General features: G+C 43.5%; 2 protein-coding genes and 1 long non-coding RNA gene across 6 annotated transcripts in view; 2 read left to right on the plus strand and 1 right to left on the minus strand.

Moving 5' to 3' along the window:
* Positions 1-16,834, plus strand: part of ITGB1BP2 (integrin subunit beta 1 binding protein 2) — a 55,174-nt gene extending 38,340 nt beyond the window's left edge. For all 4 annotated transcript variants that reach the window (XM_065557416.1, XM_065557412.1, XM_065557415.1 and 1 more), the window contains one exon: positions 13,178-16,834. The gene's annotated coding sequence lies outside the window, so the exon portion shown is untranslated. The remainder of the gene's footprint in view (positions 1-13,177) is intronic.
* LOC122173788 (uncharacterized) lies at positions 1,814-19,329 on the minus strand. Its single transcript, XR_006174620.2, has 3 exons — positions 19,053-19,329; positions 8,694-8,861; positions 1,814-8,522 (listed from the first exon to the last, which is right to left on the minus strand). It is a non-coding gene; the product is annotated as an uncharacterized LOC122173788 (long non-coding RNA).
* LOC101934470 (rho-related GTP-binding protein RhoG-like) lies at positions 13,204-16,834 on the plus strand. Its single transcript, XM_065557418.1, has one exon. The coding sequence runs from the start codon at positions 13,204-13,206 to the stop codon at positions 13,777-13,779; it is 576 nt and encodes a 191-aa protein (XP_065413490.1). The 3' UTR covers positions 13,780-16,834.
* Positions 19,330-19,379: the final 50 nt, after the last annotated feature.

Below are 19,379 nucleotides of genomic sequence, written 5' to 3' on the forward strand. Positions count from 1 at the left end.
GTTAGAACCTTTATTAATTAAAGGTTAGTTTCTGCAGAAATTAATGGTATAGACTCTCCAGCTTGTCAGTGAAAAATTCTTATGTCACTCATGAGTAATCAAATAAGACAAGCTGTGTAGGTGGAGAAAATAATTAAGGTTATTGAAAATGTAAAAATAAACGGAGAAAAGAAATTAGACGTTGCTATTTATGGGGCATTCTTGTGGATTATTTTGACATTTCCAGAGCTTCACAGCACGTCTCCCATCGCCATGTTTGCTATTTTTCAAAGCAGTGATTTCTGCACTTAAATATCTGTAATTGGGGAATTGAAGATACTGGTAACAGTGAATGGCATATAATTTATATTGGTAAACCCTTTGGTTTTGGCCTGATTCTCCCCCTTTCCCCCCATTGGAAGATGTACAGAAAGTGTAAACCATTCCATTAACACCTTCCCACCTCTGCTATATTAAAAGACTATTAAGTTGCAAATGGAATCTCTAATGGTCTAGAACAGGGGCGGGCAAACTTTTTAGCCTGAGGGTCACATCGGGTTTCTGAAATTGTATGGAGGGCTGGTTAGTGGAGGCTGTGCCTCCCCAAACAGGGGGCAGGGGCCTGTCCACGCCTGGTTATCTGCCCCCCCCCCCCCCCCGAACTCCTGCCCCATCCCTCCGTCGCTCCCTGTCTCCTGACTGCCCCCGGACTCCCCACCCCTGGCTGCCCCCTGATGCCCCATCCAACCCCCCCCTCTCCTTCCTGACTGACCCCCCCCCGAGACCCCTGCCCCATCCAACCACCCCTTCTCTCTGTCCCCTGACTGCCCCCTGCCACCCCATCCAACCCCCCCTCTCCTTGTTGACTGCCCCCCCGACCCCTGTCCCCATTCAACCCCCCGTTCCCTACCCTCTGATCGCCCCAACCCCTATCCACACCCCTGCCCCCTGACTACCATCCTGAACTCCCCTGCCCCCTATCCAAGCCGCGCTGCCCAGAGCACCAGGACAGGCAGCTGCGCCGCCCAGCTGGAGCCAGCCACGTCACCGCGCAGCACAGAGCACTGGATCAGGCCGCGGCTCTGCAGCTGCTGTGCCGCCCAGAGCATTGTGCCGGCGGCGCAGTGAGCTGAGGCTATGGGGGAGGGAGGGAAAGCAGGGGAGGGGCTGGGGGCTAGCTTCCCGGGCCAGGAGCTCAGAGGCTGGGCAAGAGGGTCCCAGGGCCGTAGTTTGCCCACCTCTGGTCTAGAAAGCCCAAATTAAGGTGCCTGAACAACTCCAACTCTGCCCCTGGTGCATATGCATTATGATGGACTCGGATTACATGATCACATAGTACTTTTCCCAAAAGGCTGCCGTATTCAGTGAAGAGATTAGATATGCTTCATGAATAAGGCAGCTTTTTAATATTTCTATTATCCTCATTGTTCAGTGTGTGGGCCATATGCTTAATGCTCTGCTTGCAACGCAACCCTTGTACTGAATGAGGTGGAGTCTGCAGGTCCTGGTCACTTTAACAACACACTATCTGTCCCAGGCTAAGCTGAGCCTGTAAAGCATGAATTCCACAAGCTCTTTCTTGCGCCACTAACAAAACTCTGTTATGAAGGCAGCAATTGTCTGGGGCCTCTCTCTTTCAGTGTCCAATCTGTACACTGGGTCATGCAGAGGAAAATAAATGTTCATATAATTAAAAGTTACATTGTAAGGGCATAAGAGGGCAGTATTAAGATTGTGCAGACAACATTAAATTTGGCATTTCTAGCCTGTGGAGTGCTTTATTTTGCAATATTAATGTTCCTTTGAGGTACTCTTTGGGATGGAATGTCCCATGTTTGCTTTTTTTTTTTTTAAAGCTCTAAAACAATGACATAACATGCAATTATTTGCTAGACACAAGTTAAATGCACTTTCCTGTACAATCTGGGCACACAGTACAATGCATTCTTTTCATAGAATCATAGAATATCAGGGTTGGAAGGGACCTCAGGAGGTATCTAGTTCAACCACCTGCTCAAAGTAGGACCAATTCCCAACTAAATCATCCCAGCCAGGGCTTTGTCAAGCCTGACCTTAAAAACCTCTAAGGAAGGAGATTTCACCACCTCCCTAGGTAACCCATTCCAGTGCTTCACCACCCTCTTAGTGAAAAAGTTTTTCCTAATATCCAACCTAAATCTCCCCCACTGCAACTTGAGACCATTACTCCTTGTTCTGTCATCAGGTACCATTGAGAACAGTCTAGATCCATCCTCTTTGGAACCGCCTTTCAGGTAGTTGAAAGCAGCTATCAAATCCCCCCTCATTCTTCTCTTCTGCAGACTAAACAATCCCAGTTCCCTCAGCCTCTCCTCATAAGTCATGTGCTCCAGCCCCCTAATCATTTTTGTTGCCCTCCGCTGGACTCTTTCCAATTTTTCCACATCCTTCTTGTAGTGTAGGGCCCAAAACTGGACACAGTACTCCAGATGAGGCCTCACCAATGTCGAATAGAGGGGAATGATCATGTCCCTCGATCTGCTGGCAATGCCCCTACTTATACAGCCCAAAATGCCGTTAGCCTTCTTGGCAACAAGGGCACACTGTTGACTCATATCTAGCTTCTCATCCACTGTAACCCCAGGTCCTTTTCTGCAGAACAGCTTCCTAGCTATTCGGTCTCTAGTCTGTAACGGTGAATGGGATTCTTCTGTCCTAAGTGCAGGACTCTGCACTTGTCCTTGTTGAACCTCATCAGGTTTCTTTTGGCCCAATCCTCTAATTTGTCTAGGAGCGCTGGCTACTTCAACACATTCAGACCATACTTTAAAAGCCCATACCTTTTTAAAAAATGAAATAAAACTCAGCTTTCTTACTTATATACTAGTAGCTGAAAAGCTGGGTTGTTTCACAAGTACAGGGTATAATTCATAAAGTAAAAATGACTGAGAACTCAAAAAAATTGTGTGTCACTTAGGTTTATGGTTTTATGGTAAGTCTGAGTGAGGGTGTCTATTGTGCTGATATATTTTTATTGATTTTTGATGATGGTGAATGAAGGGTGTGTCTTGCCAGGAGGGTTTATTGTGCATACTAATTGTTGGTGGGTTGTGGTGGTGTTTTGTATCTGGGGGAGGTTGTGCTGGGAGAGCTGTTGATGGCAGCTGGGCCAAGTGATCAAGCCATCTGTGCAATTGCCCTCATATATCCAGTGAAATTGTTTTATGCAAATCAGCTGTAGAGTAAGGTCGGTGATTGGTTGCGATATCAGAGGTAACAATGGTCTTATGACTCTTGGTATGTCATAAATACATGTCTTACTGTAGCTGTACACCACACAGGTGTAATTTGTAAAGTGAAAATGACTGAGAACTTAAAAACTGGATGGTCACAGATGGTGAAACCCAGTAATAATGCACCCTGGTGATATTCTGAACATACTTGTAGCTGATTCCATTGCTTCATGCTGACTCTACAGACATAATAGGCTTCAGTGTGATCCACAGTGACATTCCTGGAATCTTATCTATATAGATGCAGAAATCTAATGGAATACTGAGAGACTGTCTCTCCAGTAATACCCTCCATTCAGTTGTTTCACCTTTGACTGTTCTTTTTAACTTCTGTTTAACTAGCATTTTTGTGTAGTTCCCATTTTTGAAGTTAAATGCTACTATGGTCTGTTTCTTTGGTGTTTTCCCCCCTACAAGGATGTTAAATATAATTACATTATGGTCATTATTACCAAGCACCTCAGCTATAGTCATCTCTTGGACCAGATCCTGTACGCCACTTTGGACAAAATCAATAATTGCCTCTCCCCTTGTGGGTCCCAGGACTAGCTACTCGAGAAGTAGTCATATCCTGCTACTTCTTCCATGTTTTGCAAATTCACTTTTCTCTATATCCTGACTGCTAAAACTCTTGCCCTAATTATCTCCCACCTTGGTTTTAACCAATTCCTTCCTCTGTCCTTCCAGATGTACACTACCTGCCCATCTGTATTACATCCAAAACATTGCCACCAAAATTACCATTCTACCTTGTAGATCCATGCACATTGCTCTCATTGAATCCCTCTATTAGCTCCCATCACTCACTACATTCAATTTAAATTTCCTTGCCTTGAAAGCCAGGCACAACTGTCCTAGCCTGCATCTTGGATCTCACTTCAAAACTCATATCTCTTTTGCCATACCAGTGGTGCTAGTCTTAGCTCTAGCCTATATTGCAAACTTATGTCAGAAAATCCACACCCCATGCGATGCAGTTATACTGACTGAACTCCCGGTGTAGACAGTGCTATGTCAATGGGAGGGCTTCTCCTGTTGACATAGCTACCACCTCTCAAGAAGGTGGAATACCTATACCAACGGGAGACGCTCTTCCATCGGCATAGGTAGTGTCTTCACTACAGTGGCGCAGCGATGCTGCAATGGTGTAAGTGTAGACAAGCCTCCTCTTGACATGTCTCCTCTTGATAGATTTCTCATATTCTTGTCTCCACATCTTCCATACTGCCGCCTATGCACATACCTTCCTTTCCATCCTGTTCTACTCATTTTCTTCCTTTCTCACTTAAATCCCTCCGAAAGATTCATTTTCAGGGCCACCAAAGCAAATAAATATCTAAGATGAATCCCCTCATCTGGGTCCCTCTGTCCCTCTTGTCTTCTCTTTTTGACTGTAAGATTTTCTGGACTATGAAGTGTCGTCATACTTCTATCGTGTACAGCACCATGCACACTTGTGGTTAAGAAATAATAAATAAGAGAAATGAAATTACCCACCCAGGTAGAAGTCACTTCCCTTGACAAGTTGGATTCTGGGTCCCTGGTGTGTGAAGGTTTTGAGTGTTTGGAGGGTTTTGCTGCAAAACCTCCACAAGAAAATGATTGTATATTTAAATAAGTGATACTCAGACCTCAGTGGTTCAGGAGCCAAACTAGCGATCAACTCCGAGTAGGTTGTAGATCCTTGATGATGCGCTGGAGAGGTTTTAGTTGTACGCTGTAGGTGATGGCCAGTGGCGTTCTATAACTTTCTTTGTTGGGCCTGTCCTGTAGTAGGTGATTTCTGGGTACCCTTCTGACTCTGTCATTTTGTTTCTTAACTTCCCCAGGTGGGTATTGTAGTTTTAGGAATGCTTGATAGAGATCCTGTAGGTATTTGTCTCTGTCTGAGGGATTGGAGCAAATGCGGTTGTATCTTAGGGTCTGATTGAATTGGCCTCATTAGCACTACAAAAAGTAATTTTCCCTCTGTTGATATTCACCCCTTCTTGTCAACTGTTGGGAATGGGCCACATCCACCCTGATTGAATTGGCCTCGTTACTGACCCCCCACTTGGTAAGGCAACTCCCATCTTTTCATGTGCTGTATATTTATACCTGCCTACTATATTTTTCACTCCATGCATCTGATGAAGTGGGTTATAGCCCACAAAAGCTTATGCCCAAATAAATTTGTTAGTCTCTAAGGTGCCACAAAGACTCCTCATTGTTTTTGCTGATACAGACTAACACGGCTACCCCTCTGAAACTGGTTTAAAAAATAGCCTTTCATACAAATCTCTAAATTTTAAGTTCACTTTAGTTTTTTTTTTTTTTTTAAATACAACATACTGAACTTCCTTGGTGTTTGATTCTGCTATGCATTACATAACAATGCAGTCATCGCAGTGGGATTTATGCCACACATACATGTTTGAGTTACCTGTGTAGATTTTTATGTACCAAAATTTAAGGTAACTTATGTCCTGCTAATAAAAGCCTATTTTAATAAAGTACAAATAACTTTATCTAGAGAGAAAATATAGCCAGGATTCTACTTCCCATATAAAGACTGTGGGATAATTGAATAGATCACTGTAATTGACCGGGACCAGGATCTCCTCATCTCTTTTTAAACCAGGATCTCCTCATCTCTTGCCTGGGTTTTGTTTTTGTTTGGAACAGGAAGAGTACCTCGATTGGACATTCAAAGTTTAATGAACTAGTTCAAATGAATATACTTTGTCCCTACAGAAAATTACTATATACTTAAGTATAAATCACAAAAACTATGTTTTGTGATAGTTAAGATTGCTCTAGTCTGTTTTTAAAAAGGGATTATAAAAAAGTCATACTAGAAAAAACTAGTCACATGGCACTCTTTAAACAGTCGTAATTACCTTTTAGTTTATCATCACAAACTGCCATAGACAATTAAAGCAGTGCACAAACTACAAAAAAACCTCTTTGTTTTGAGTTAGAGGATCAGTTACATTCTTTGTATAGGCCTTTTTCACCCCTATTAAAATGGAAATTCTGGTGCAATCTTAATAATAAAGTGCCACCACCCCAATATAATGTACATAACTCTACTTTCAATTATGACTCTAGGTAGCTGATCATTGATGTTTGCCACTTTAGTAATTCAACTTTTAAAATATTTTTATGATATTAAACTCTAGTCTTGACACTGATTCTGGCTGGCATGTTTGAACAGTTAGATGCACATGTTGCAGCAAGATCCACCTTTTTAATAGTTGTTGTTGCAAGAATTGGGGTGTTTTAGCCCAGAATCTTGGCTAGATTCCAATTTAAATGATTTATATTATATCTACCTAAATTTTCTCCTTCTGTTTGACAAATAAACAAAAATTCCCAAAACCTACTCTTTGTTTCCCCTCCACATCTGCTAGGTGATTTCTGGGGCAGAATTTCTACCATGGTCTGCAGAGGTGGCTGTATGTTAGTTGTGAATATGTGTACAGTTCCCAAAGAATTTTGGGATCCTCCAATTTGCCAGGCACTAACCTGACTGAAAAGTTATTTGAGCATCTGTTTAGATCTATTATGTACCAAAATTTAAGTAACTTATATCCAGCTAATACAGAATATTAAAGTATACTGATCATGGGAGGAAAACCAGAAGACAGTATTGTGGAAGCCCAGTGTAGATAAGATGTCAATGCAGATGTGATTGATAATGTCAAGGGATAGGATAAGGGCAGAGGAGAAACCCTGAAATTTGATTAGTAAGAGATTATTGATGACTTTTAGAAATTGGGGTGGGGGGGGGGATCAAGAATGGAGTTGGAGAAAAAGAACTTTGCAACTTTTGTAGACGTTTTAATCATTTTAACATGGTTTCAGAACTATGTTTTGTGGTATCTTTTCATTTTTTGTAATAGGCAATGTAGTCACTCACTTTCGTCTTGACTGGAAGCAGCTGATTGTCTGCAGTTTGGGAGTCAAGGACTATAAGTAGTGCCTCAAAGGTATTTGGGTGGGGAGGCAGATACATGCAGCAGGTTCATTCCTGTTCAGACTTAGCAATAGAAACTCCAGCATGAAAATGTACAGCCAACTTTTGTGCCTGAAGATGAACAGCAGGAGCTTCAGGTCTATAAAGTCCAGATTGAAAATGATGGGAATCATATGATGGCGAGAGATAGAATAGGTTGGATTTGAGGAATTCTCTGCTTGGCCATCTAGCTAAGCCCCCTGCTTTAAGTCAGCATATCATAATGTTTCTTAAGGGATGTGGGCGTAAAGTCTTAGGCCTTGTCTACACTACAGAGTTTTGTCGACAAAAGTAATCTTTTGTCAACAAAACAATGGAGATGTACACAGTATAATTCTCCTTCCACCAACAAAACTCTCCAGCTTTGCCGACAAAATAAAATCACCTCTCATTGAGGTGTTGAGCTTTTTGTGGCAAAGTTATATAGACAAAGTGTCAGTGTAGACACTGCACTTGGTTATGTCGCTGTAAATTGCTTCCAGGGGGTGTCCCACAATGCCCGTCCTGGCTGCTCTAGTCAGCAGTTAGAACTCAACTGCCCTGCACCCAGGTACACAGGCATCTGCACCACCTCCTTTAAAGATCCAGGAATTTTTGTAATTCCACTTCCTGTTTGCTTGGCATGGAGAACTCACATTGCATCTTTCCAGCTGATCATGGTGGCTCCATGCAGCAAACTCTCTCCCGCTTGGAGCACACCTGAGTTGTTGGATCTGCTGGCTCTGTGGGGAGAGGCGGCTGTGAAGTCCCAGCTCAGCTTCAGCCATAGGAACTTTGATACCCATGGTCAGATTTCTCGTGGCATGTTGGATAACGGCTATGAACAGGGCATGCATCAGTGGCATGTGAAGATACAGGAGTTGAGGCAGGTGTACCAGAAGGCAAGGGAGTCAAACCGTTGCTCTGGTGCTGCATTGGAGACCTGCCATTTCTATAAGGAGCTGGACGCCATCCTTGGTGGTGACCCCACCTTCACCACCAAGATCTCTGTGGATACTTGGGCCGGGGGGCAGCGGCTGGAGACAGCAGACAGTGGACTCAACCCTGAGGACGAAGTCGTGAACAAGGAGGTTGAGTTGGAGGACGAGGTGGGACAGGTAACAGTCATCCAGTACCGTGGCGAGCCAGGACCTCTTCTTGACTCAGGCAGGTTCGAGCCAGTCCCAGCAATCTATCTCTGATGCGCATGATGCAGGAGAGGGGAGCTCTGGTAAGTGATCTTTTTGAGTCGATGCTGTTCGGTTATATGAGGTAGAGCTGTCCTTTGCTATATGCTAGAAGTGGGTGAAGGGATAGAAATATACAAGACTAGCTGTGATTTTTGCATGTGATTCACATCCCCCTGTGCAGCTATGCAGTGAGGTGGAACAGTGTGTTAATGCACACTGAGATTTCATGGGAATGCTCTAGTGAGATCTCTAGGAAACTTTTCTGGGGGTACTCACCAATCCTCTGCTGAGGGTTCCTTGGCAGAGCTGCTTTGTTCTTTTCCCCCATTGTAGGAAACTTTCCTGCGCCAATCGGCAATCACTTGTGCAGGGACCAAAGCAGCACAGAGGTGAGCTGCATAGGAATCTGAGCCACACGCGTGCAGGAGATGCATCCTTGTTTACCTGCAGGAGTGAGATATTGACTTCAATGATCCCTGCCTGTGGAAAATTGGTGGCAAAATTTTCAGTTTTGTCCCTAGGTGCTTGCAGTGCTCCTCTTAAAAAGCCTCCCAGACCCTTTGCCCCATCTTGAGCACCCTGCCTCCCCTGGCCAAACTCACCATGTTTAGGGTGTTGGCCGAGCTGTGTGCCTGCCAAGGGACAGTGAGAAACTGATTTCATATTTTAAAAGGTGCATTTTACTATAATGATTTGAAGCTGTGAGTGCACTAACAATCATGGTTCTATTTGTTTCTTGTGCTTTTGCAGATGTGGCCTTCAGGGGAACCCACTACACACCGGCAGAGTGCCTCTGCCAGGTAAGGAAGCCAAGGAGGACATGATTTGAGAGGTGCTTCAGTCCTCAAATGCCGAGAAACAAGAACACAGGGTGTGGAGAGAGAATAAAAGTTAAAATTATAAAATAGGCAGGAGAGCCAGGAGTGAATTTTAATGGGCCAGGAGCAGATGATAAAAGTGATGGAGGACCAAATGGAGATGTTGAAGTCTGAAATCCTGCTGCAGGCAGAACACATGCATGCTCTTCCCCTCCCCCCACAGCTGATATAGAGCTGCTTGTCATGCGCTCCCCAAACTCCTCTCAGACATTTCTTGCATCTTCCCAGTCCGTCTCAGTACCCTGTTGACTCCACCCCTTCAGACAGTTTCCAAAATGATAGCTGGAGTTATACACAGCTATGAGAGCCTACATCAGGACACTGCCCTTCACTGTTATCTCCCTTTCCACCAAGCATTTTCTGTGTGATTTTAATTGGTATTTAATAAAAACATACTCTCTGAAAAATAATCAATCTTTATTTGTTTCCTACACAGAGTGGTTGCTGCTGGAATTAATACAGAGTTGCAATTTGATCATTTGCTGACTACAAATCATAATCAGGAATCATCAACATTTTCATGCAAGGCGGCAAGTTAAAGCATGGCAGAGTGCTGTATAGAAAGACACATTGCTGGTGCTCATTGTCAAAATGGTGCCTAAAAGATTCCAGGATTCAAATAGCCCTCTGTTGTGCCCCTCTAATAGCCCTGGTATCTGGCTGCTCAAAATCAGCCACCAGGTGATCCGCATCCACGCTCCACCCCGGGGGAAACTTTTCACCCTGAAGCCAGGTCTACACTAACCCCCTAATTCGAACTAAGGTACGGAACTTCAGCTACGTGAATAACGTAGCTGAAGTTCGAAGTACCTTAGTTCGAACTTACCTTGGTCCACACTCGGCAGGCAGGCTCCCCCGTCGACTCCGCAGTACTCCTCTCGCCGAGCTGGAGTACCGCAGTCGACGGCGAGCACTTCCGGGTTCGACTTATCGCGTCCAGACTAGACGCGATAAGTCGAACCCAGAAGTTCGATCGCTCGCCGCCGAACTACCGGGTAAGTGTAGCCAAGGCCTTAGTCTCACAAATATTATGCAGCGTACAGCAGGCTGCTATGACCATGGGAATATTTTCCTCATTTAGGTCTAATCTGCCATAAAGGCAGTGCTAGTGTGCTTTTAATCTGCCAAAGGCACATTCTATGGTCATTCTGCACCTGCTCAACCTATTGTTGCAGTGATTCTTGCTGCTGTCCAGGTTTCCTATGTAAGGCTTCATGAGTCTTGGGAGTAGAGGGCACACTGAGTCTACCAGGATCACTATGGGCATTTCAACATCACCCATTGGAATCTTGTCTGGAAAGAAAGTCTCTGCTTGCAGCTTTCTGTACAGGCCAATGTTCCTGAAGATGCATGGGTCATGCGCCTTCCTGGACCACCCCACATTTATGACAGTGACACGCCTACGGTGATCCACAAGCGCCTGCAATACCATAGAGAAATACCGCTTTCTATTGATGTACTCCTTTGCAAGATAGTCCGGGGCCAAAATTGGGATATGCATGCCATCTATCGCCCTGCTGCAGTTAGGAAATACTGTTGCCGCAAAGCCATCCACTATTTCTCACACATTTCCAAGAGTCACAGTCCTTTGTAGCAGAATGCCATGCACACTTGCGATAACGCAGTCCCAACTTTGGACACCAAACTGATTCATGAGTGACCGGTAGCAGTCTGTAGTTGCTAGCTTCCACAGAGTGATCACCACATGCTTCTCCACTGAGGGGGCAGTTCTCATTTTGGTGTCTTTGCACTGCAGTGCTGGGCCAAGCTCCGCACACAGTTCCAGGAAGGTGGCTTTCCGCATCTGAAAGTTCTGCATTCACTGCTTGTCATCCCAGACCTGCATAACGATGTGATCCCACCACGCAGTTCTTGTTTCCCGAGCCCAAAAGCGATGGTCCACCATATGCAGCAGCTCAGTGAATGCCAAAAGTAATCTGGTGTTGTTTCTCTCCATTGCACACAGCAGGTCAGGCACCTCGGATCCCTGTTTCGACTGGGAGCCGCTCATGATATACTGCATGACCAGCCATGACGTATTCATAACAGTGACCATAACAGTAGAGAGCAGTGCAGGATCCATCCTTTCAGACAGAGATGGCAGGCACACTGTAAACAGGCTGTTGAAAAATGGCACTGAACGCAGTCGGAAGCCCATGGAGTAATGGGACAGAAAAAACTGCATCATGGGACGTTGAGCCCGTATCCACGATGCACTGTGATCCACTCTGCCTTCCCACAACTCCTAGCTGCAGAAGGTGGCAAGTAGCACAGTGGGTTAGCTACCCACAGTGCATTACTCTGTTGATGCTAGAGCACCAATTGTGGATGCGCTCTGCTGATAGGAGCGTTATGTGAACATGCACAAGTGATGTAATTAGAGTGGTTTTTGATTGTTGGCGTAACTTGCATCGACACAACTCTGGAGTGTAGACAAGGCCTTAGTCTCTGATATCTCCAGTAGTGATTCTACAACCTGCTTTTGGAAGCTTTTTACTGCTGAGATCTTCTTACGGTATTAGGGTTTTCCTAGTACTTAACATGAGCTTTCTTTGCTGCAGCGCATTAGTTCCTGCCTCTTCTGTCAATGATTGGTGAGAATAATCTGTTCTTGGCCTCTTTAGAACAGTTCTTTGTGTATTCAGAGTGACATGGTAGCAGTCTATGATTGTAGTTCAAAGAACAGATGTATCAAGTTTTCCTCCTAGGTTCTATTTCCTAAACCTTTTATTGGTGTGGTCTGAATACTCTACAGTACTATGCAACTGGTGCTGAGTGAATTAATTACTTGTTTTATAGGCAGTATTCATACATCTTACTAGCGCATTTGCCTCATCTGCACTGAATCATATTCAGTTTAATTCCTAGAGCCTTCTCTGTGTTACTACTGCTTAGGCAGTAGAGAACAAGGATCGCATGGAGGGGGCTGAGCCGTGGGATACCACAAGTGACAGAGAACATCTTGCTGTGGGGCACAAGACCCCAGATCCCTTTCTCTGCAGTCAGGTCCCTCCTAAAGACTCATGTCTAGATTACATACAAGAAATTATCTGGCTGGTTAAGGCTAGGTTGTAGGTATTCAGCTAATATATTTTTATTTAGATAAATAATCAGGATGTGTCCAATTGCCACGTGACCACTCTATTTGTATATTGTACCTCTTTTCCTCTCCCCTGCTTCTACTGTTTCTTTCTAGAGCAGAGGGTCTCAAACTGGGGAGAGGTATGGAATATATTTTGGAGTGTGTGAGAGAAGCTTGGGGGGAGGGGGGGAGACTTACTGCGCACATTTTACCCACAGCAGCAAATAACTATCAAAGCTGATTCCTCCAGACATATCAGGTCTTCAGATGGCACTGTGCATTTGACTCTGGATGGTGCTGTTCATTTTGATAGATTTCTGTTAAGCTTGAACAGCATTATACAAGTCATTGCCATCTGTACATTAATCTGTTTGCTACAATGCAGTGTGCACATTTAATTTTAAGCATCACAATTTTGCTTTTGCCCTTATTACAATGGATCGTTGGCGCTGTTTGAATCAATGCCTTACTGTTTTTAATATTTAGTGAGAGTTGCATGTTGATTTTTTTTTTTTGGTATATGTACTTGTGGGGGGGGCATAAACTACTACAGACACAAAGAAGGGCATGATCAAATAAGTTTGAGAACCACTGTTCTACCACTGTTCCAGAGTGTAAGCTTTTCTAGTGGTGACTGCTTCTTTGTGTGTGTTTTTAGCATCTAGCATGCTGTGTCTGCTACCAAAAATAAGTTATTAGAAATGTTGCGGGCATGGTATTAGAGAAACCTTCTGCACTTGGTGTTTTAAAATTCCTATAAACGAGTCAGCTCTTTCTGACTTTTTGTCTCTTGTTTTCAGCAGGATTCTCCATTTCTGGGTAAAGAATGCAGACAATAAAGTGCGTAGTTGTTGGAGATGGTGCAGTGGGAAAGACCTGTCTTCTCATCAGCTACACCACCAATGCCTTTCCAGAGGAGTACATACCCACTGTGTTTGACAACTATAGTGCCCAGATGACTGTGGATGGCCGGACAGTTAGTCTAAATCTCTGGGACACTGCAGGCCAGGAGGAATATGACCGTCTGCGTACACTCTCATACCCTCAAACCAATGTATTTGTCATCTGTTTTTCCATTGGAAGTCCCTCCTCTTATGCAAATGTTCGGCACAAATGGCACCCTGAAGTCTCTCACCACTGTCCTAATGTTCCAATCCTTTTAGTTGGCACCAAAAGGGACTTACGAAGTGATGTGGAAACAGTTAAAAAGCTGAAGGAGCAAAGCTTGGCTCCCACTACCCCACAACAGGGAACTTCACTGGCCAAACAGATTGGAGCAGTAAAATATTTGGAATGCTCAGCTCTGAACCAGGAAGGGGTTCGAGAGGTGTTTGCTGAAGCTGTGCGTGCAGTTTTATATCCAGTGACAAAGAAAAACACAAAAAAGTGTGTCCTGTTGTAGTTGCCGAAGATGATGGATATTTGAAGTGGAATAAAGACTGACAGGGATCTTGGTGGGCTCCTTTCTTTTTTTAATCGAAGATTTGCATCTTGCACTAACAGCTCTAAACAGAAATGGTTCATGCAAAGTATATTCTTGCAGTTTGGTAACTGCTTCAGGGAAACTGTGACAAACCAGTTCATTCCAGCCTAGTGAGAGAGTGATCAGATATCTATCCATCTTCTAAAGTTCCAGAGTCTCCAACATCTCCAGAGTTCAGTTGGCTTCCATTCTTTTCAATGGAGGAGGAGGAGACTTCTTCAAAGCCAAACTTCACCTTTACTAGACAAACTTCAGTTATTGGCCTTGCTGAAAGAGACAGATATTGATAATTTTGCTTTAAATGTGGTTCCTGCTGCTTCTGGCCCTTACTGACTCATCAACTTGGTTTACCAGACAAGAGTCTGGCTTTCTAATTATTGCTTTAATTTGACAACATGAAATTTGAAAACCATTTGTCGAAATTTGAAAATGCTTTCAGTATTGATGAGAGACTTACAAGTAATCACATTCTTTACTATAAAGTATGAAAAGTTAATGAAAACCAATCATGTTTAGTCCAGTGGTTCAGACATAAGGAACTCCTGAAATGGTTTAATTAATATTAAGACCAGAAGTTGGCACCTCCTGATATGTGGAATTCTGAATGACAGTAACTCAAATAAATGATTCTGTGGTTATTTAGGAACAGAGAGGTGAGATGGTAACAAAATGCAAGTCTTCCATAGTGGTCTTAACTGCATTAGGGATTCTCTTTCCCCTCTAAAAAAGTATTTTAAATTCTGAGAGTGGAGGTACTGTTCTCTCTTCAAACTGTTTGAGGTAATTGGGATGACATTCTCAAAGCGGATTTCCTAGTATGACATGCACACATGTACATCCCCCTACCTTTTAGTAGAATTCCAGAGAGTTGGAAGGAGGCTGTTGCCCTTGAGGAATTAGTTCTCTCTCTCTCTCCCCCTACCATAATTAGCCCCTGCATCATTGCATGAGAGTTCATGGCAGATTGTCTTTGAATTTTGTAGGTCCTATTACATGAAGCCACGAACCATGTTTAACTATGGTTCCAGTTAAACTGTTTTTAATGGTTGGCTAGCTATAGTGGATACGGTTACCTGGGCTAGAGCATTTTGAAAATAATTCTCCTCTCCACGCTAGCTGGTCACACGTTATTATAAAAGTACTTTAGCTGAAGCTCTATTTAAACACTTCAATAACTGTCCCTACCCCTTTGTGAATAGTCACTGGCTTTTATCTTCAGAAGTCTATGTATACCCACAACAACTAGAATGAACAAAAAAGCAGCAGTATGAAACCTCCATTAAAGACTAGCCCCTGCAACTTGCAGATCTGAAATTGATGTGCTGTATAAGAGATTTTGTATTAATGTAAGAATGCTGGGACTGGGTTTTGTGTACTGAAATTAATAAGCCCATTCCTTGCTTGGGTGCCACTGACTGTATTTGGGAGCAGCCTACATTAGTGGTTCAGATCTCAGTTTCATACAGGTATCTCACCCATACAAAAACGTGTGTTATGCCTGCACTATATGGAATGAGCTCTCTCTTCTCATTGCAGCAAGATGCCAGCAGGTTGGCAACTGTAGGGCTTTTAGGATTCAGAGAAATATTAAATTAGCCTTGCTTTAGGTGGTATTGAAGTATGAGGTGGCTACGTTCTTATCTGTGCCCTAATTCCCCTCAAAGAAGAGGATGTGCCTTTCTCTCTGCCTGATGTACTGATAACTTACATTAACTACAATTCCATTATAACTGATGGCATATATTACTTTAGCAAATACCACTCTAAAAGGCTAAATTACAAGCCACAGTTAAACCAAGCCATCAGTATGACTAGCTAATGAAACAATGTAGTGTACTGGGAATGACCAAATAACCATATGCCATGATGTTTGTAGAAGCCTGGAGATGCTTCCTTCTATATACCACTTTCTTTTTTGTTCTTCACAAAGTGCCATGGACTAGAACAACTTGGAGAGCTCTTGACTGTCTTCATAGTACCTCATTAACAGACTGATTTCAACATCTGATACTTCTATGTGTATTTTCTGCCAAGAGGAGTAGGTATCCTTACTCCAGGGCCTGATCTCTGCAGGAATGAATTTCAGGAGTGTGCAGATATCTTGAACTTTTTTTCATTATTACAATAATTGATAATGTGTTAACAAAATCTGTAAATGGTCACTCTCTAAGTTTGGGATGTTGCAAATTTCTATAATTCTTAACCTGTTTTATTGTAACTCTAGTGCAGAGTTCTGGTTCTTTTTTTTGCCTCAATTTTGTCCATTGTCACATAAGTGGAGACTTGACTTAGCTCCCTGATCATATGGTTGGATTTGTCTATTTCCAAATAAGATCAGAACATTCCAGCATTGAGATGAGCAGTTGAAACCAGCCTTATAAAAGTTTTATATTTGAGTGGCTGGGAATGCAGCTGACGTGACAATTCAGTCTCTCCTATGCTATTCAGTTTTTATATCCTTCTAGCAGACTAATCATTTACATTTTTTGTCTTTGAGAGAGTTCACTTATTTCCCCCCTACCCCACCCCCAATTGATTTGAACAGTTCAGGAGTGCTCTGTCCAAAAGATGCTCTGAGGCAGTCTTTTTAGATGTATACGTTTAGCACTCAAATGCTCTGTTCAGTACACAACAGTAGCTATTTATATGGAATTTAAACCAGAAAGGCCTCAATGCTCTGCTTTTGAGTGCCAAATTTGTGACCTGTAGAATTCTTGGTGCTACTTGGGTAAGTCTGAACGAGCAAATGGACCTCTCTCTAAGCAAAGGAGTTCTCTGAGCCAGTTAAAGTGGGAGGGTGAGGAGGACTCCTTTGCATTAGAGGACCCTAAGATGATCTGATTGAAGTGTGGTACTGAAACATACACTGGCAACTTGATTTTATACTTAAAAGGAATTTGTATTGCAACTAACGATTTAAAATGATTTTTAAATTATGCAGAATTAAATTGTAATAAAGCTTTCTTGATCTCTTGCTGTTTTATTCACTCATTCCATTTTCATATTACAATTGTTCTTAATCTCTTCTGTGGAAATCTGGAGACTTGAAATACAGCAAAGCAAATTTTGAACAAATTAAGAAGTTTAATTGTTCAGTTTTAGTGATTGTAAACTGTGTGAATCTGATGTCTCTTTACTATAAAGATGCAAGATAATTCTCATTAAAACCCTCTTTCCACATGTTAATAACTATTATAAGTGGGGCTGGTAGCACTCCCTATATGGGCTGACACTTCACATTAAGACTTTTTCAGTTGGTTATAGTCTTGCCAAACTATAACTATTTTGTGTGAAATTTTGCATGCCAGGTGTCTGCCCCAGGTTGAATTTTTTTGGAAAATTTCAGCCAAAACTGTTCAGCTGTTTTGAGAATGAGACGGGGGCAGGGTGGCGGGGAAGGTTGTTTTGCTTATGTTAAAATATTCTGATGACCAGGGTCCCTATGCTTTGGACCAGAGATTTGAAATTTGGCAAGGGGTGAACTTTGTGTCAGGGATGTGCCTTTTGCCATTCCTGTGAAAATCTACTTATGTTTGGCCAAGTTATAAGCCTTTGAAAAACTGCAGTTCGCAAATCCTCAGTACAGAATTGATTTTTTGCAGCTAAAATCTCTGAAGGTTCTGTCCTTGCTGGGCATGCTGTAATCCCTTCACAGCTGCTATGTGTGATCAGATTGCACATGTCAGCCCATGCCTGCAGTCTTGAAGAGGAGCAGCCTTTACAGGGAAAGTCTGACAACTGCTTTTGAAAGGGCTGGATATTAGAATTGAGAGCAGTGAGAATACAGGAAACACCTGCACCTCTATCACGGAGCCAAACTAGAAGAGGAAGGAGAGGCAGAGGAGACAAAAGCGAGACCAGAGGGGAGGGAAAAGAGTAGGTTGAGATAAGGAGTTGGGGGAGTGTGAGGAAACTTGGAGTGACTGGGCCATGGCAGGAGAGGAAAGGGGAGGTTGGGACTGATTGGGCAAAGAGACAAATAGGGAGCCCAAATGTATGTGCAAAGACTGGAAGCTGGTGAGGGAAATGGGGATGGTGAAAACTTTAATTTGGCCACCTTGTGCATCTGCATTGATAGTCTTGAATTACGTGATCACATTTTTTTTTCCACTTGACCCCTGATTCATTCAATGCATGAGCTCGACCTACTGTGGGGATGAATTGGGATTATGTATCAAAGGAAGATGTTGCCTGTAGGATGCTGCTTCATCTGTTACAAAAGATGGAAGGTATATATTATTTGTAGTACTGGGATAGGAGATCACAGGAAGAGAATGGACGGCCTTCTGGTTAAGGCTGTTGAATACCACCTTGGAAAACTGATTTATATTCCTGCCTCTGCTATAATATAGAGTTCCTAATGTTAAGCAAATTGTTTAAACCAAACTTTTCACAGGGGGTCACTAATTACTTCCTGAATGCTATGATGGGATACCTTGAGCTCTGATTTGCAGAAATGCTGAACTTACAGCTATAACTGAAGTCACTGGGAGCTTTGCTAAAGTACTGTGCAAAATCAGGTGCTAGGTATCCTGTATTAGAAACCTAAAATTATCAGAAACATTATATCCGCTATGCTTTAGTTTCCCATCTGTAAAATGGAGATAATACCATCCTTCCACTCCACAGATGAAAATAAGTTAACTAGGCTCTGTCTACACTGGACTTTATAGCAGCACAGATGTCCTGCTACAGCTGTGCTGCTATAAATCTCCCCTGTGTAGCTGCTCTTTGCCAAGAGGAAAGAGCTGTCCTGACATAATTAAACCACTCCCAATGAGCGAGGTTAGCTATATGGACAGGAGAGTGTCTCCTGCCAACCGCACTGTCCATACCAGAAACTTATGTTGGTCAGGGATGTTTTGTTTTTTCCCCCCCACACCCTTGACTGACAAAAGCGGTAGTGTAGTCAGTTTCTGATTATGAAGCATGCAGATGCTGGTCACCTTTGTAAAATACTTTGGAGAGTTGGTGAAAGAACCAGCTACTAGTAGTATAAATGCCATAGAAAAGCTCAGAAGAAAACTAACTACTTCAGAGCAGGAAATACGGTGAGGGGGGTGTGGGGGTGTGCATGCACGCTACATCTTGAACAACGAGGATAAAACAAAATGTTGACTACATTTAGCCCTTTAGGTCGACGGAACGAGGCTGCTTGTGTAGACGCGTGAATGTAGCTGGAGTCGACGTACCTTAGAGTTACCGCGGGGTCGGTGGGAGAAAATCTCCCTCGACTTACTTTACTCTTCTGGTCGGGGTAGAGTAGCGGGGGCTACTGGAGAGCGATCTGCACTCGATTTGGCGGGGCTGTATTAGACCCGCTAAATCGACCGCCGGTGAATCGCTCTCAGAGCGTCCATCCCTGCCGTGGTCTCTCCCGGGACCCGGCGGTGGGCTGGGCAGACTCTATCGCCCAGCAGCGCCGGCCCTGGCCCCGCCCTTCCACTCCGAGGAGACGCTCTCGCCCGCGTTCTCTATGGTGCTCTCCTGAGGCGTGACCCGGCGGCGCTCGCTTTCCG

The sequence above is a fragment of the Chrysemys picta genome, chromosome 9 (genome assembly GCF_011386835.1).
Source record: "Chrysemys picta bellii isolate R12L10 chromosome 9, ASM1138683v2, whole genome shotgun sequence".
Classification (NCBI taxonomy): Eukaryota; Metazoa; Chordata; order Testudines; family Emydidae; genus Chrysemys; species Chrysemys picta.

What these genes read in the sequence shown, in the direction of transcription:
- LOC101934470 (XM_065557418.1), top strand. Translation starts at nt 13,204, where the DNA reads ATGCAGACAATAAAGTGCGTAGTTGTTGGAGATGGTGCAGTGGGAAAG.